This window comes from Vitis vinifera, chromosome 16, assembly GCF_030704535.1.
Source record: "Vitis vinifera cultivar Pinot Noir 40024 chromosome 16, ASM3070453v1".
In the NCBI taxonomy this organism is placed as follows: Eukaryota; Viridiplantae; Streptophyta; class Magnoliopsida; order Vitales; family Vitaceae; genus Vitis; species Vitis vinifera.
The window spans coordinates 24,988,926-25,007,259 of record NC_081820.1 but is presented as its reverse complement, the minus strand read 5'-3'; the positions used below and the strand labels follow the sequence as shown (position 1 = coordinate 25,007,259).

The 18,334-nt window shown below is 32.2% G+C and overlaps 1 protein-coding gene across 1 annotated transcript; it reads left to right on the top strand.

The window, feature by feature from the left end:
* Positions 1–4,776: 4,776 nt before the first annotated feature.
* On the top strand, positions 4,777–8,135 carry LOC100264416 (rust resistance kinase Lr10-like). The gene is made up of 3 exons (XM_019226099.2): positions 4,777–5,294; positions 6,838–6,864; positions 7,037–8,135. Exons 1-3 carry the CDS (start codon positions 4,820–4,822, stop codon positions 7,852–7,854), a joined length of 1,320 nt encoding a protein of 439 aa, XP_019081644.1. The 5' UTR covers positions 4,777–4,819; the 3' UTR covers positions 7,855–8,135.
* Positions 8,136–18,334: the final 10,199 nt, after the last annotated feature.

The following is an 18,334-nucleotide window of genomic DNA, read 5'->3' as shown; positions in this document are numbered from 1 at the left end:
TTAGGTTGCTAGAAAAGTCTAGTCTTCCTTCCAATGAAAAATCATCATTTTTATTTTATAACTTGTATTGATGTTTTTGGTTTGCAAGAAAAGTCTAGTCTTCTTTCAGACCAAAAATCATCATTTTTATTTTATAACTTGTATAACTTGTATGAATGTTTTTGGGTTGCTAGAAAAGTCTAGTCTTTCTTCGATGAAAAATCATCATTTTTATTTTATAACTTGTATGAATGTTTTTGGGTTGCTAGAAAAGTCTAGTCTTCCCTCCGATGAAAAATCATCATTTTTATTTTATAACTTGTATGGATATATAGGTCGAACACTAATACTTGAATACATTAATTAATTAATTACTCCATAATCCTTCCCATAAAAGTCTTGGAAAAATTTAGTATTATATTTTTCATGGAACATGATCCCTTGATTAAAGTGGCTGGTCAATGGTACCTTAATTTATTAGAGTCAAATAAAGCAGCTGGTCATTCACCTATTAGAAAATTTAGCTAATCTAATCTAATAGATGATAGGGTTAAGGAATTGCATATAAATATTTGGAGTCATTCATAGAGTTTTCATTAGTCACATTGCAACCATTTTCAACTTTTAGGCATAGAAAAATCTAGTCTTCTTTTTAGATTCCGTCTCACAAATTTGGAAAAACCCACTACTTGACCTTTTTTCTTGGAAAAAGAGCTAGATAATCCTTTCAATAAATGTTGTTGAAAAATTTTAGTACTTATTCCATTGAAGATGAGGTTCTTAGGCTTGATTTGCTTTCTTGTCAATCCTTCTCATAGTCGCCTTAGAAGAAACTTACTACTTGATTTTGATAGCAGCCAGTCCATCTTTTTTTGTCAAACGCAGCTGCTTTGAAACCAACAAAATTGTTTCTGACTTGATTGCAAAAACTATAGGGATCGATCCACGAGCAGTTGGTTAAAAATGGTCGTGACTTTATTCCTCTTCTTTTTTATGAGATTGTTTGCAGAAATTGGAGGGAGGCAAGATGGGTGCAAGGAGTCGAGGTGCAGTGCCCATGGCCCAGTCATCCGATTTCCTTTCCGGCTAAAACACCAGCCAAACCAGTGTCACTACTACAAAAATAATATATGATGTCACTATTTATGGTGTCGCATTTAAAATAATGACACCATTGAACTTAAAATTTATAAAGGTGACACATCATATAAAAAATCTTCAATTAGGATAGTTAGATGATGCTAATTTCAGATTTACGGTGTCATTTTTTGGAAGTGACACCATATGAAATAAAAAGTTTTAAATTTTATTACTTAATGGGCCCTTTTTAAAAATAGTGAGTAGGAACAATTTATGAAAAGTTCATTGTTTCCATATATACATTAACTAATATAAAAGATCTTATTACTTAACCCTAACCATCGTTTTCTTCTCCTTCTTCTCACACCCATGGTCGGCACACCCATAATTGATATTCTTTGCTTCGTAAAATCTCGGGTAAGTCAAAATCTCTTATCTACCATCTTCATTTTTTTTATTAATGCAAAAAACTTTGTTAGTATAATTGTTTTATATCTCTTGATTTAGTATATCTATGATGTGGGTTTTGTAAATGGTGTTTTTTATCGAGTTCCAGGGAAGTAAAAACTAGGTTTAACATTCTAACATATTTTTTGTTTCATTGCTAATAAGCCCCAAAACAAATGAAAACAAGAAAAATGAATTATTTTTAAAAATTTTGTCTAATTGAGAATGAGAGCTACACTAGTTTGTAGTAATTTTTCGCATAAAATAGTATTTTATTGAAGACTTGACTATATTTGATACTTTTTTCCACCGTGCTAGGAGCTTTTTGGTGAAGTCTAACAATAGAGATTGACATCTACTACAAGATGATACTCAATTAATCCAAAAGCACTTAAGTTATTTAGGGTTTTCTTCGGTTAACCTAAGAAAACATTCCCACCTTCTTTGTATTGAGTCACCTAAATAGAATAGAATATTGAGTATCAGAATCGTAAAGGGTATTATAAATATGACTTTTTTTTTTTAGAGTCACCTACATGGAATGAATTATTGGTAGGTGAACAAAATATTGGGGTGATTGTAATAGTTGAATTAGTAAATGGAAGATAAGTGTATGTTGCTTTGTTTATTCTATAAAAACAATAATTTTAGTAGTTGAAATTTACATGCTTTGTTGTTTTATAAAAACAATAATTTTAGTATTTGAAATTTTAAAATGTGAATGAAATGCCTGAAAATATGTTTTGAAAAATAGGATAGTAATAAATGGAAAATAACTCATTTCCTAAAAATATTTTGATAAATTAAAATAATATGTGGTTAAAATATATTTTTGTGAAAGTATTTAAAAATGAATCAAAATATTAATAATTGTTATTTTGTTTGAAAATAATTTAGGAATATAAAATAATATTGGGGATAATTTTTGAGTTTAAATTGGGTTATAAATGGTTAATTTTTTTAGGACTGTCCTTTTTGAAAATAATCCAATGATAATTTTTTTAAATAAGAATGTTGAAAATAATTTTAAAAATAAAATTTTGTTGGCAATGATTTTTCTAAAAGTATTTTAGGCATAAATGGAAATTTCTTGTATGAAAATAAGAGAATTTATATATATATAATAGACATAAAAATAGACTTCTTTGATATTTAATAAACAAGTGAATTTTTCTCTAAAAAAAGAATAAAATAAGAATTTCTCTATATAATAAAATAATTTATATATGAGATAGTTTTCAATAAGAAAGTTTTGAAAATAAATTTGGGATAAAATATTTTTTAGTAAGTTTTGTTTAGATAATTCAAGAATAAAGTGGTTTATTAACTTTTCTTAAAAAATAACATTCTTCTTTCTTTTTTGAAATGATCAATTTTTTTAGAAATAAAACTGTTAGATTCTATTTTTTGTAAATGTTTAAGAAATTCTAAAAAATTCTTTAAAAATGAAATGACCTTTCTACCACATTTCTTGTAATAAATAATTGTTTTTTTTTATACATATTGTAAAGTAAAAAAAAAAGTCTTTGTTTAGTTAACCTAAAAAGACATTCCTACTTTTCTTTGTGTTGAGAGTCACCTAAATGGAATAAAATATTCAATATCATAGGAGAGTAAAAAGTATTGTAGAAATGATTTTGTTGAGAGAGTTATCTAAATGGAATGAGATATTGGTAGGTGAATAAAATATTATGGTGATTGTAATAGTTGACTTAGTGAGTGGAGAAGTGTATGCTTCTTTGTTTATTCTATAAAAACAATAATTTTAGTAGTTGAAAACGTGTATAAAATGACTGAAAATATTTTTTGAAAAATAAGAAAATAATAAATGGATAATAGCTCATTTCCTAAAAATCTTTTGATAAATTAAAATAACTTGTAGTTAAAATATATTCTTATGAAAGTATTTAAAAATGAACCAATATATTAATAATTGTTATTTTGTTTAAAAATAATTTAATAGTAAAAAAATAATACTGAGTTCAAATATGACTACTTTGTTATGAGATTCATTAAAGAAATAATTGTTGATTTTACAGTTATTGCATCAAAGATTTTACTCGTTTAATGAATTGTACATAATTTCATACTTTCAATTATAGTGATATTAATGTTATTCTCATTTGATTTCAGTTTGATGACAAATAAAACATATTCTCAAGTAGAATTTGATGAAATTAGAGAAAAATAGATTACTTTTGTGTTATAACTAATCATGAATCATATTGATGTATCGTGATCATTCATGGTAAGTCCCTTAGTTGTTATATGATTGAATTTTCCATTGATATTGTATAACATTACTTATTCTTTACGAATTATTTTTATACCAAAATGAGAAAAAGAAAAAAGAAAAAGAAAACATTAGTACTTAGATTTGTTTATTGTTTATAACATCACATTTTTATTTTCAATAAGTACTCTAAAACTCATTAAACTATGAAATGCAGGTATACACTCTTGGGATGACAATATGAAGAATAAAAAGAAAGGAGAAAGAGGCAACAAGATTTAGGTTTTTAGATATGACTCTTATGTCATACATTATAGGACATAAATGTTACTTTATTTGGAATTGAGAATTTTGGGTTTTTGGATGTAACTCTTGTGTCATGTTATGGTTAGCCGGTTTTATGCATATGAAATGCAAGTATACATGAATGTTGGGAAGCTTAACATTTCTAAATCATGTTTTAATGTGTATTCACTTTTCTTTTTTAGTTTTGGTGGGTTTGATGTGTTTGATGTACTATCATTTTGTGAACATTTGATATACAAATATTATTGGATGATGTAATATGTTACAAATTAATTCATAAGCATTATGAAAATATAAGTTAAATGTAATATGATTATTATATTTATGGACAATTTACATAGGTTAGTCTTATTTATTAATAAGCATTACAAAAATCTACAAACTAATCAACAAAAAACAACCATATCTTCCATAATCATTTACAATGATGTGACACCATAAATTAAAGGTGATACATTTAACGTGACACCATAACTCAAAGATGATGCATTTAATATGACACCTTATATATCTCATACAACTCTATATCAAATTAAGCATCACTAAAAATATATGGTGTCTCTTCTAAATGTGTCACCATTTATCTGCTTTGGTGTCACTTCCAAATACGTCACCAATTGATATCCTCTATGGTGTCAGTGGATAAGGTGACGCTATGTTGTAATGACACCCTATGTTTATAGTGACTTATTATAAATGTCACCATATATCTTTTTCCTTGTAGTGTGTGGATATCCTGGGTTCGAGATATCTTGCTCAGAAGAGAAGCGGACCATGCTAGAGCTGCCCTATTCAGTAAAACTCTCGGTGCAGAAAATAAATTACACTTCTCAGGAAATTTGGGTCTCTGGACGGGATTTTTGCAAAAACTTTAATTTATCTGCCTCTCCATTCCAGTTCATGAGTGCGTACCGATCTGACTACATAATCTTCAGTTGTTCAGAGAGCAAAGCAGATCCATATAAAAATCTTAATCCCACCCATTGCGGTTTTCTTCCCAATAACCTAGTTTACGGTGTGAGTCCCGAGGCTAGTCTCAGTCACTTGGACTTATCCTCGTGCTCCATGATCTACTATTTTTCAATCCCATCTTGGTCTGTAGACCTTGGGGACTATAGTGAATATAATGTTGTCATGAATTGGTCAAGACCATCGTGTGGAGACTGCGAAGCAAAAGGAAAGAGATGCAGATTGCAGGAGAGTAATATCAAGGAACCTGAAATCGAATGTGTGGATCAACCACCAAAAGGTACGTAGTTCTATGCAACACTCGTTACATAACTTCTATTATGGTTACTTAATTTTAAGCTATGTTTGGTTATCAAAAAAATTGAGGGAAAATATATATAAAAAAAAATGAGAAAAAATATAAAGACACCCAAAATAAAAGAAATAAAAATTAAATTTAAAGTTAATAAATTATTTTTATATGTTATTTTTTAAACTCATTTCACTTATTCTATCTCTTAGATATAAAGATTAAATAATTCAAAAACACATAATACTTTGAATAATTTTAATCATATTTGATTTTTAAAAAATATTTTTTTATGGTATAACCAAATATGAAAAAAAATCATTTTTTTTAACTTTTTTTCTTTCTTTAATACTTTTTATGAACCAAAGATGACCTCAATAACTAGTTATTTTATTTTGAAAAGAATATATAACTTGGTATACTATTAGGGATATTCCTTTTTGCTAACCTAGATCTTGATCAAATTATTTATTCTAGGGGTTTACATAACTTCTACTATGGTTATTTAATTTTAGGCTATATTTAATTGATTGCCCAAAAATTTGTGGGAAAATATTAGGAAAAAAATAAAAGGAAAATAAAAAATAAATTTAAAGTTAATAAATTAGTTTTATATATATTACTCAAAACTTCACTTATTTTAACTCTTAAAAAATTAAATAATTTAAAAATATATGACTTTGAATCATTTTAATCATATTTGATTTTCTTTAATATATTCCATGGTATAATCAAACACAAAAAAAAAAAAAAAAAATCATTTTTCTTAACAATTTTTTCTTTCCTTAATACTTTTTAGGAACCAAACATGATCTTTATAACTGGTTGTTTTATTTTGAAAAGAATATATAACTCGATATACTGCAAAGGATATTCCTTTCTAATAACCCAGACCCTGATCAAATTATTTGTTTTAGGGTTTTATATATATGTCTCTTATAAGTATATCATATGCAAGTAATAGATTGAGGCATCCTCTCTTTGTACATTAGAAATATCAAGGCAAGAGAAAAAAAAACAAATAAAAGAAAATGGAAACAAAATATAATTAGAAACTAATGAAAATTATACATCTTTAAATTCTTTTTTTTTTTTTTTATGTTTCAAAAGTGTTCAAAATTGAGGAAAAATTAAATCAAGCTAGCAAGAATATTTTTCCACTCAAACTTATATTTTTGTATTCTTTATCACCAAATTGGATTGAATCATTACGATGACTCTATGGTGAATGTAACTTAATTCATAAGTTATCTCTTAACCAAAACTACTATAGTATTTCCACATGATAGGAATGAGAAGGGCAATGTTATTTCTTTACTAAAAGCTGGCTACAAGTGGACGTACCCACACACTTAGGTTTAGCTAAAAAAATATTAACCTATGGAAACTGAAGGAACAATAGGCCTAAGTTCATTTGAAAACCAATAGCACTGACTAAAATTAAGCCAACATCAAAATCTTCTTATAACATATTATGATTTTATTAATTTCAAAAGTACAAGAAGCTGATAAATTTATTATATATCTCTTTCAGATGTATCAAAAGAGTGGACGATTACAGGTAATTTTCTATTCACGCATACTTTTTTTTTAATCAACTATGAGGAAGACATGAGGATTCTCAAATTCCTTTTTTTAATTTCTTCATTTGCTCTAAAACCTTTTCTGGATTTCTACCTTTATATTTTTTTAATATATTTACTCAAAAACCCTTTTTTTTCCCCTCTACGCAGGAGTAATTCTTGGTTTCTTTCTTCTCTTGCTAGTAGTCATTATTTGCTATAATGTCTATACCACTGATAAATCAAAAAAAGAGCACAGCAAAAAGCTTCAAAAGTTTTTGGAAGATTATAGAGCTCTCAACCCATCAAGGTACTCCTATGCCGATATTAAGAAGATAACAAATCTGTTCAAGGACAAATTGGGTGAAGGAGGTTATGGAACCATTTATAAAGGAAAACTTTCAAATGAAGTTTTTGTTGCAGTAAAAATCCTTAACGATTCCAAAAAAAATGGTGAAGAGTTTATTAATGAAGTAAGAACAATGGGTAGAATCCATCACATTAATGTGGTTCGCTTAGTTGGATTTTGTGCTGATGGTTATAAACGAGCTTTGATTTATGAATTCTTACCAAATGAGTCTCTCGAGAAGTTTATATTTAAGAACCAATCACTTGGTTGGCAAAAGCTTCATGATATCGCTCTAGGTATAGCTAAAGGAATTGAATATCTTCACCAAGGTTGTGATCAACGAATCCTTCATTTTGATATTAAACCTCATAATATTTTGCTAGACCAAAATTTTAACCCCAAAATCTCTGATTTTGGTTTAGCAAAATTATGTTCTAAGGAACAAAGTGTTGTTTCTATGACAGCAGCAAGGGGGACCATGGGCTATATTGCACCAGAAGTGTTGTCTAGGAATTTTGGAAATGTATCCTATAAATCAGATGTTTATAGTTTTGGAATGTTGTTACTTGAAATGGTAGGAGGAAGGAAGAATAGTGATGCTATAATGGAGAACACTAGCCAAATGTATTTTCCAGAATGACTCTATAATCATTTAGAACAGAATGGAGAGATACATATCCGAATTGAGAAAGAGGAAGACACTAAAATAGCAAAAAGGCTAAGCATTGTGGGTCTTTGGTGCATTCAATGGCACCCAATAGATCGCCCTTCCATGAAAATTGTGCTAAAAATGTTGGAAAGAGAAGACAATATAACCTTGCCTCCCAATCCTTTTGCCTCTTCAGGTCCAACTAGAACAAATGTTAGACGACGAAGAACATCTCTCCAACAAGAGTTGATAGTTATTTCGGAGTTAGAGTAAAATAAAATAAAAAATTGTCTACTTCCTTTATTGCTATTATTGTATTTTGGTTGTCAATCATGTCATAATCAATACTTCATTAATGTATACTTTTATTTACTATTGTCCTTCATTCTCATATTTGTACAATAAGGTATTTTGAGGCTAAATTTACATTAATTATGTTTGAAGGGTTGCTGAGGTTCACATCACCAACTTTCTTTATTCTTACACAAGTACTTTCCTTAATTGTTAGTAATAAGCTGCTGAAAGAAGCTTATTAATTCCTTGTGCTTAAATAAACTCAACAAGAAAAAGCAATCATGCCTTATGGAGAAGCCAATAAAAATCAAAATCAAAATCATTTAATTCCAAGTATTATGCATGCAACTCATTACTTTTTGGAGAGTTTTCTTGACACATCCAAACAATGTTGCTATAATTTGTACTAAAACATATGGATGTCTAAATACATCAACTACTTGATAATGTTTGATTTTTCTTCATTGCTTTGCTTGTTAGGCATGATGTTCAAATTTTTTTTTTCCTATTATGATATTTTTGTGATAATTTAATGATGAAATAATTTGATCACAACATTAATCTTCTGCGATAAGAAATTATTATCATGGAAAATATCTTCTTTTTTTAATGATGAAAGTCATTTTTTATCACAAAATATATATACTTTCATTGTAAGTAAAATATGTAATAATTAAACTCATCTACTGTTTCAGTTGATGATTAATGTTATATACATGGTTTTAAAAACCAGACCGAGCCTGCCGGTCCGACCGTCGGCCAGTTACGATTCCTATCCAATTTGGTCAATTAGCTCGAAAAGATGTTAAACTAGAATAGGACTAGTTAAACCGGTGGTCCAACCAGCTAACCAGACAAATCGGACTGTTCAATTATTATTTTTTTCAATGTTAAAACGACGTCTTTTTGATGCTTCTCCCATCTTCAACCTTCAATCCATCCCTCTTTCAGTGTGAAGCCATCGTCACGCCCCTCATGCCTCGACACCGACTGTGAGCCTCCCCCGCTGTGACACTAGCTCCCCCCGGCAATACCGGTTGGAAGCTCCTCCTTTGGTCGGTAGCTGTAAATCTCCTTCCTCCCACCATGACCACCCCCTATGTAAGGCCCCCTCACCCACCCTCCCCCAACTATCAAAAACACCCATCCTCCCCTTCTCCCAACCCACCATAAATTTCCCCCGTGTAATACCCACTCTGAGCAGCGGCAATAGCTGGAAGGTGAAATTTTTTATGTTTTATATTTAATGTGTTTTTTTATTATAATTTGATTTATTTCTAATTTGAAACCAATTTTCTGATTTTCAAATAAAATTTTTATTTTTAAATAATATATAAATTATTATTTTTATTTTTATAATTATTTTAAATTTTAATCATTTATAAATTATATATTTAATTATTTATGACGTCTTCGGCTCGACCGTCAGTCCAACCAATGAACCGTGAATCGGTAACTTTTCCGATTCAATGACCAATCTGATTCTGAAAACATTGGTTATATATTGCATGATAATAAATGTAAATATCACAAATCTTAAACTTGATATTAGCATTAAAAGTGCTCCCCAACTAGTCAATTATATGCTACCTTGTATATGCTCGGCTTTCTCACTTTTTCTTCTAGTTTTTTTTATGTTTAAAACTACTTTTATAAATAAGGATAGTCTTGGGGTCCTCTTGAGACATATCAAAGAAACATCAGTTGAGTCGAAGGATTAGTTTTGCGTGCACTTCAATAGTCTAGGGTTTGGTATGGAGCAACCTAGAGATTCCAACAGTTTCATCGTAATCCACTCCATATTTCTACGTAAATCCCTTTATCACTAGGTTGGCCTTATACCTCTCAATGGACCCATCTAATTGAGTTCGTCCTTTGTAATCTCATTTACAACCCACTATAAATTTTCTAGAAGGTAACATGGAAAGATCCCTCATATGTTTAACTCTTGTTCAATGCCTCTATTTCTTTTTCCATTTCCTTTAGCTAATGAGGATTTGTCATGATATGACTTGCGCTCATAAATAGATAAAATTTTCAAGAGAAAACAATGAAAATAATGTAACCATTGTGAAGGAAAATGGGTTCTTGACTAATGGCAAAGTTCATGAAAAGTACTAGTTACCTTATCATTCTTCAAGGACTAAATATCAGGACAAGGTTCAACAAAGTTGTCCTATTTGAAGGATTTGTGTTAAGAATCCAAATTAGAGGATGTGTTGAAAACTCAATTCAGTCTACATAATTTATATTACTAATTCATTACTTAGCAGTTTAAGATTTTGAATAAAATTTATAAGGCCTTATTTTTTAGAAGGATGAGAGTTCATGTTGGATTAAATTAATAACTTAGTGCTTATTTGGAAACATTTTCCATAATCTACTTTTAAAAATAGGAATAAATGTAGTAACTTTTATATAAAAAGTATAAACTTACCTTATATCTTTAAAAATTATTTTTAGAATTTTTAAAATTTGAGATACTAAAATTTTTTTAATATCTTAATTTTTTAAAATCATCAACTACTATCATTTTTTGTTTCAAAAAAAAAAAAATAGTAAGCATATCTAAACAATTCCTTAATGACTTAATTCCTTTGTTGTCAAGATCTACATTTAGCTAGATATGGTTGTTGATGTAATCCAGGAAAGTAATAAATTTTTGTGGGGAAAAAAAAGTATAAACTTTTATATAAACAAAATATCCAAAATCAAATCAATATGTAAGGGACATATGAATTTTTTGCATGGAAAACCCCCACACTAACTATGAAAATAAAAACCACGGGGTTTAAAACCTTAAATCTAAATCCACTATATGAGATCAAGTCATACGAAATTATCTAACTAGTTTACTCTAAAGATTTACTCTCCAAAACCTACAACTTTATCCACGTCTGCGACGCAACAATCTCCAATTGCTCTTGTGAATTCTTCTCAACCTCATTGAAATGATGCAGGTCTTCTAACAACTCTAAATTCAATACTTTGAATCTTCCATGAGTGATTGGAAATGGTTATGTGATATCCCACATCGGATAGGGGAGAATGTTCCTGGCGCTATATATGTAGAGGCTCCTCTTAACCAAGAAAACGCGTTTTAAAACCGTGAGGGCCCCCTTGGGCCCAAAGCGGACAATATCTACATGGTTGGGTGCGGGTCGTTACAAATGGTATCAGAGCTGATCCCCGACCCCGGTGTGGGGGTTTGTTTGGCCTCGTAAGGGGTGTTTGTTTGTTTGGCCCCGCAATCCCATGGGACACAACGAGGACGTTGTGTCTGCATGGGGGGGGGGGGTGTTTGTGATGTCCCACATCGGATAGGGGAGAAAGTTCCTGGCGCTATATATGTAGAGACTCCTCTTAACCAAGTAGACGCGTTTTAAAGGCGTGAGGGCCCCTTTAGGTCAAAAGCAGACAATATCTACACTGTTGGGACCGGGTCGTTACTATCAAAGCCGATCCCCGACCCCGGTGTGGGGATTTGTTTGGCCCCATAAGGGGTGTTTGTCTATTTGGCCCCGTAATCCCATGAGACACAACGAGGACGTTATGTCTACATGGGGGTGTTTGTGATGTCCCACATCGGATAGGGGAGAGTGTTCCTGGCGCTATATATGTAGAGGCTCCTCTTAACCAAGTAGACGTGTTTTAAAGCCGTAAGGGCCCCTTTAGGTCCAAAGCGGACAATATCTACACGGTTGGGAGTGGGTCGTTAAAAAATGGTATCAGAGCTGATCCCCGACCCCGGTGTGGGGGTTTGTTTGGCCCCGCAATCCCATGGGACACAACGAGGACGTTGTGTCTACATGGGGGAGGGGGGGTGTTTGTGATGTCCCACATCGGATAGGGGAGAGTGTTCCTGGAGCTATATATGTAGAGGCTCCTCTTAACCAAGTAGACGTGTTTTAAAACCGTGAGGGCCCCTTTAGGTCCAAAGCGGACAATATCTACACGGTTGGAAGCGGGTCGTTACAAATGGTATCAAAGCTGATCCCCGACCCTAGTGTGGGGGTTTGTTTGGCCTCGTAAGGGGTGTTTGTTTGTTTAGCCCCGCAATCCCATGGGACACAACAAGAACGTTGTGTCTGCATGGGGGGGAGTGTTTGTGATGTCCCACATCGGATAGGGGAGAGTGTTCCTAGCGCTATATATGTAGAGGCTCCTCTTAACCAAGTAGACGCGTTTTAAAGCCGTGAAGGCCCCTTTAGGTCCAAAGTGGACAATATCTACACGGTTAGGAGCGGGTCGTTACAAATGGTATCAGAGTTGATCCCCGACCTCGGTGTGGGGGTTTGTTTGGCCTCGTAAGGGGTGTTTGTTTGTTTAGCCCCGCAATCCCATGGGACACAACGAGGACGTTGTGTCTACATGGGGAGGGGTGTTTGTGATGTCCCACATCGGATAGGGGAGAGTGTTCCTGGCGCTATATATGTAGAGGCTCCTCTTAACCAAGTAGACGCGTTTTAAAGTCGTGAGGGCCCCTTTAGGTCCAAAGCGGACAATATCTACACGGTTGGGAGCGGGTCGTTACAAATGGTATTGATTCGTGCCCAATTGGTGTCTCAGCTGATTTGTGTTCAGCTGGTGCTCCTTGATTGAGGGAGTAATCAACAAAATTTATTACCTATAACACCATACACTAGGGTAGCAAAGAAAAAGCTACTATAGTATAGTGGCTCTAGGATCGTTCACTGGGAATGATTAACAAGCAATCAATGATACCAATTCCAAGTGAATTGGTCTTGTTTCATTTCAAGGTTAGCTTAAGAAGTAAAACACAAACTTTGATTGGTAAAGGTTTAGACTTAAACTAACTAACATAACAGAAGTTTGGAATAATTTAGGAAGAAAAGCATTCCCTGGAGATTTAGGTTCACTGGGGTGGTTCCTCATGCAAAAGACATAGCTCCGGTCAGATGGTTCATTTCCTCGCGTTAGAGATTCAACATATAGTCAATTCTCTAACCGGTGTTGTACAGAGACTCCTTCAATTAGATTTCACTTTAATTCTCTCACTGATGCAACTTGCAATGGTTTAAGCCTCTCACTAAGCCTTAACCATTCAAGGTGATCTTTAACCTTGGATTACCCGTCAAAAGCTCGCAAGAGATAACTAATGGATGTCTCCTTGGAGTCCAAAAGCTTATCAAGTGTTGGCTATTCTAGAAAATCCTACCCTGAAGTCACCTACCAGAGGCTCGCAAGGGGTAAACTAGTGCATTTCCATGGTTGGAAATCACTTGCCTTACCAAGTGTTGGCCTAGGTGACTCTAAGGTGTTTTAAGTTAACTAAAAACATAGAAATCACTAAAGGATTTCACTTCCTCTTCATTACTAGCTAAAACCACAAAGCTTTGCATTCTTGCACTTGGAACCTTCCCCGGCAACCTTAGCTCCAAGGAATTAGAGGTTTAGTTACTCATTCTCTGGGGAAAACTCCTCAGAGAATTCATAACTTAGAAATAAAATGAAAATACAAAGTGAGAAGGTAAGGCAGTAGAAATTAAGAAAATAGACTTTACTTGCTTACCCAAACGTTTACAGAAAGAACTCCTCCCTGAGAACAGGCTCCCGAGAGGTATATATATGAACATAATATAAAACTAATTATTACATAGATATTTAGTCTTTTTACTAACTTAAAACTAAGGAATCATGTAATTGGTGGGTGTTTGTGATGTCCCACATCGGATAGGGGAGAAAGTTCCTAGCGCTATATATGTAGAGACTCCTCTTAACCAAGTAGATGCGTTTTAAAACCGTGAGGGCCCCCTTGGGCCCAAAACGGACAATATCTACATGGTTGGGTGTGGGTCGTTACAGGTTAGGCAAGTTAGGTTTAATTCTTTTGTAAGTGTCCAACCCTAAAAGGGTTTATATAGGCCTCTAGGCCTTAGGAGATCAATATCCCAAGTTTTTCAAATGCAATATTTGTGAATTTCCAAAAAAATATTTTATCATATTCTGGCAAATTCGGGACGATCGAGCTAGTGTACTTACCCACCGCTCAAGTGACTCGGGCACTTGAGTGTTGGATAAGCGCTTAAGTAGTTTCAATGCTTGAGTGTTGTTTCCAACACTCGAGTGTCTCCTATTTTTCCAAAATAATAAATTAAGCATTTTAATTCACAAAAAATATATCAATCAAATTTAAATCTTTAAACACCTATCTTTTTAAACTTGCATGTGACTTTTCAATTAAGCGAATAACAATCTTGAATCTTCAATAAAGAGTAAGTCACTACTAAAAAAATTTCATAAGCCAAATGAAACAAAATTATTAACTTACAATGTAGACTCCTTGTCCTAACACATGTCTCAATGTTATTTCATATTGTATGTATGTCAAGACTCCTTAATCATTTTTTTCAAAGAGACAAGACACAAAGTATTTCAATCTGGCACTCGTCTTTAATGAAGGGACCTTCTCAAAGGTAAAACCAGAAAGTGGTGAAAATTTGAGATACAAAATTACATTGTTTTTGCCATCCAAATTTGGGAAATAGAAAATGAAAGGGGAAAAAATTTAGAATAGGAAGTAGTCCAAAAAAGAAACAAGGAGAATATAAATTAGCACAAAATGGAGAAATGGGCTAGAAAATATAAAAAAGAAATGAAGAAACTTAAAAGATTGTGTTGTTCCATCGTATCCTACACTATACAAAATAAAAAATACTAGGTTTTTTTCACTCTAGTTCTAAGATCATTGTTAGTTCTTGTCGAAGAGATTTTCTAGGCTAGCTTGCATTTGTTCTCATTGGATTCATGTAGGTGAAAAGATTAGGCAACATGGCTAAATTGTCTCCTACCTTCCTATTCTAACATTTGAACCACAAGTTTCATAGTAGGAAGATTCACTAGATACCATTGAATACACCAAAGTCCCACAATTGTTAATTTCTTTGCTATTTTAGCATCTTCATCTTCCTCAACCCAAATCTACAACTCTTCTCCTTTATTCAAACGATTTTAGATCCATTCTGGAAAGTATACTTGGCTAGTGTTTTTCATTGTCACATCAACATTTTTTTTTTCCTCCTACAATTTCAAGCAACAACATTCCAAAACTATAAACATCTAACTTGTAGGAAACATTCTCCAAATTTCTAGATGATACTTCCGGTGCAATATAACCCACAATCCCTCTAGCTGCATTCCTAAAAACTGCAATTTCCCCCTTAGAATATAATTTTGCTAGGCCAAAATTGGATATCTTTAGATTGAAGTTATAATCCACTAAAATATGATGAGACTTGATATCAAAATGGATGCTTCTTTGATCACAACCTTGGTGGAAATACTCAATACCTTTGGTCATGCCTAGAGCAATATCTTAAAGTTTCTCCCAACCAAGTGAGCATTTTTTAATAGTTGTTGAAAATATAAAATTCTCTAAAGATCCATTAGGTAAGAACTCATAAACAAGGACACGGCAAAATCCATCAGCACTAAAACCAACTAAGCAAACAATATTAATATAGTGAACTTTGTTCATTTCTCTCATTTCATTAATGAATTCTTCCCCATTTCCCTTGAAATTGTTAAAGGATCTTGACAACAAGAACTTCATCAAAAAACTTTCCTTTAGATACAGTTCCATAACATCCTTCACCCAATTTGTCCTTAAATTGATTCATAATCCTCTTAATATCAACATAAGAATATCTTGAAGGCTTGAGAGTCATGCAGTCTTCCAAAAAAAATTCAATCTCTATTTGATTGAAAGTTAATAAATTATTTTTATATATATTTTTAAACTCATTTCATTTATTTTAACTTTTTAAATAAAGATTAAATAATTTGAAAATGCATAAACTTTTAACTAAATTTAATTATATTTTTTTTTATATTTTTCATAATATAATCAAACATGAGATAATTATTCTTTTTACCATTTTTTCTTCCTTTAATACTTTCCCAAACCAAACGTAGCATTAGTGGACTATAAACTAGAAAAGATGGAATCTATAACACTTCATAATTCCTCACCCTGGGTCTAACATTCATGGGTTAGGTCACACATCAATTCTTGCCCGCTCGGAGAAGGTGCCAAAGAGAAATCACTGAATACATCTGCTTCTCTTTTCTCTTTTTTCATATTGGTGCCTTGGCATTCAGACAAGGAAAAAACAGGATAAGAGAACAGCTAGTAGCTTCTCCTCACAAAATATCCCAAGTCATGGTTACTTTTCTCAGCTTAATTATTGCTGAAGAGACTAAGTGAATGATTTCCTTGTTGAAAGATGTGGATGAAGCCAATCCAAGAAAAATGTAATGATCAAAAAGAGGTAATCAATACCTGAATGTGCTGCACTTGAGCTAGGGTACCAACATTGTCTCACCATATAATTAAAGGAAATTAAGAGGATAGAATATATAGATTGTTCAGAAGCATTCCAATCCAATATAATTCAGATAGAGTATTGCCATAAATCAATACTTAGCCTGTAAGCTCCAACTAGGGATTGTTACTTTGCAGCCCCAAGTGAGAAGATATAAGAAGAGTAGAGTCCATCCCAATAGATAGATAACTATAGGATATCTTTAGGAAGAAGTGAATCTCATGTGCTCTTACGATAACAAAGAATTAATGTACTAAGTCCATTTGTTCTAGATTATAAATTGTGGATTGTTGTTTCTTCTTCCTAAGAGTCTTGGACGAACTTATATAGGTATATTTCAAATTCATAAATAATAGCTAACAAGTCATGACTATGAAGAACTTCCAAAAACCACTATAAGGTAAAAGGGAAACAATGATACTTTTTGAACATTTCCTATTTGATTGATCTCACCAATAGGATGCAAACGACATGTTCAACCAACTCCATTAGGAATTGTCTCTTTTTAGCTAGTTAGCTTCAAAGTAAAATCCTGCTTTGAGTTGGCCTTTAAAAGACAACCTGTGTTCTTTGGGATAAACACCCATTTTTAGAGTAAAAAGCATAGTTGTGAACCACACGAGAGATAGTGCTTTAAAAGCTTTTCTATGATTTCCTCATTAACTATAGTTAAAAAACAGTCCCCTATATGTTTGATAGTTTTATGGTCTTCCCATTAATTAATTTGGGCCTTCCCCTTAATTCTTTTGAAAACAATAAGTCCCATTTTTCATGAAAAATAAGAAATCATCCATTACAAAATTAGTCAAGTTTTATATGAATTTGATTAAGAGCTTGTCAATAGAAATTACCTTACAAGGTTTAATGTTTCTAATTAAGACCTTCCTAGACATATCCTTCTCATAAATTTTGTGGAGAAATTTCAAAGCCAATTTTTCCAAGGAAAATAAGAAACCGTGTAACCATCGATCAAGCTTTCCCATGTACCCTCCTTTCTTTCAATTCTTGCACAATAAGTCAAATACCCCACAATGCTTAATGTTTCTATATTGACACCTTCCTAAAAGTCCTTCTCAATAATTCTTTTGAAAATAATAGCACTCATCTTCTCATGGAAAACAAAAGACATTGGTTTTCGATGCTTGTTTTTCCATGGAAAATAAGAAATTACCAAAGGAATGAGTCAAGCTTTTCTACCCTTTTTCTATTTTAGTTACATACATCAACTACCCCACAATGTTTATTGTTTCTTTGTTGATACCTTCCTAAAAGGTTATTCTAAATAATTCTTTTGAAAATAGTACCACTTATCTTATCCCCATCGTGTTTAGTTTTTCTAGTCAGCACATTCTAGACATTATTCCTACCCCATTAATTTTGTCGAAAATTTTCTCCTGCCTAGTTTTCCATGGAAAAAAAACTCACAAAAGGAATCAGTCAAGATTTTCTACCCTTGTTTCTATCCTTATTAAATACTCAAATGTTTCTATTTTGACACCTTCCCAACCAGTTCCATTTCTCATGGAAAACAAGAAATCATTGGTTATGATTCCCATGGTAGGAAACAACCAAAGAAACTACTCAAGCTTGTCTACCCTTATTTAATTTCCATCAAGGATCCCATAGCATTTTAATTTTTCTATGTTGACACCTCCTGAGCCCTTCCCCTTATTCTTATGAAAACAATAACACCATTTTCCATTGAAAACAAGAATCATTAAATTCAAAGGATTTGAAGATTTTTCTGAAGGGCTTGTTAGAAGAAATTGTCCCACAATGCCTAATGTTTCTAATTGACACCTTAAATATTATTCCTTCCCTAGTGTTTCATG

Bases quoted from the DNA above. Each gene is read 5' to 3' on its own strand.
- LOC100264416 (XM_019226099.2), top strand. From the start codon at position 4,820: ATGCTAGAGCTGCCCTATTCAGTAAAACTCTCGGTGCAGAAAATAAAT. The intron at 5,295-6,837 runs GTACGTAGTTCT...TATCTCTTTCAG, and splicing joins TGTGGATCAACCACCAAAAG to ATGTATCAAAAGAGTGGACG. The intron at 6,865-7,036 runs GTAATTTTCTAT...CCCTCTACGCAG, and splicing joins AAAAGAGTGGACGATTACAG to GAGTAATTCTTGGTTTCTTT.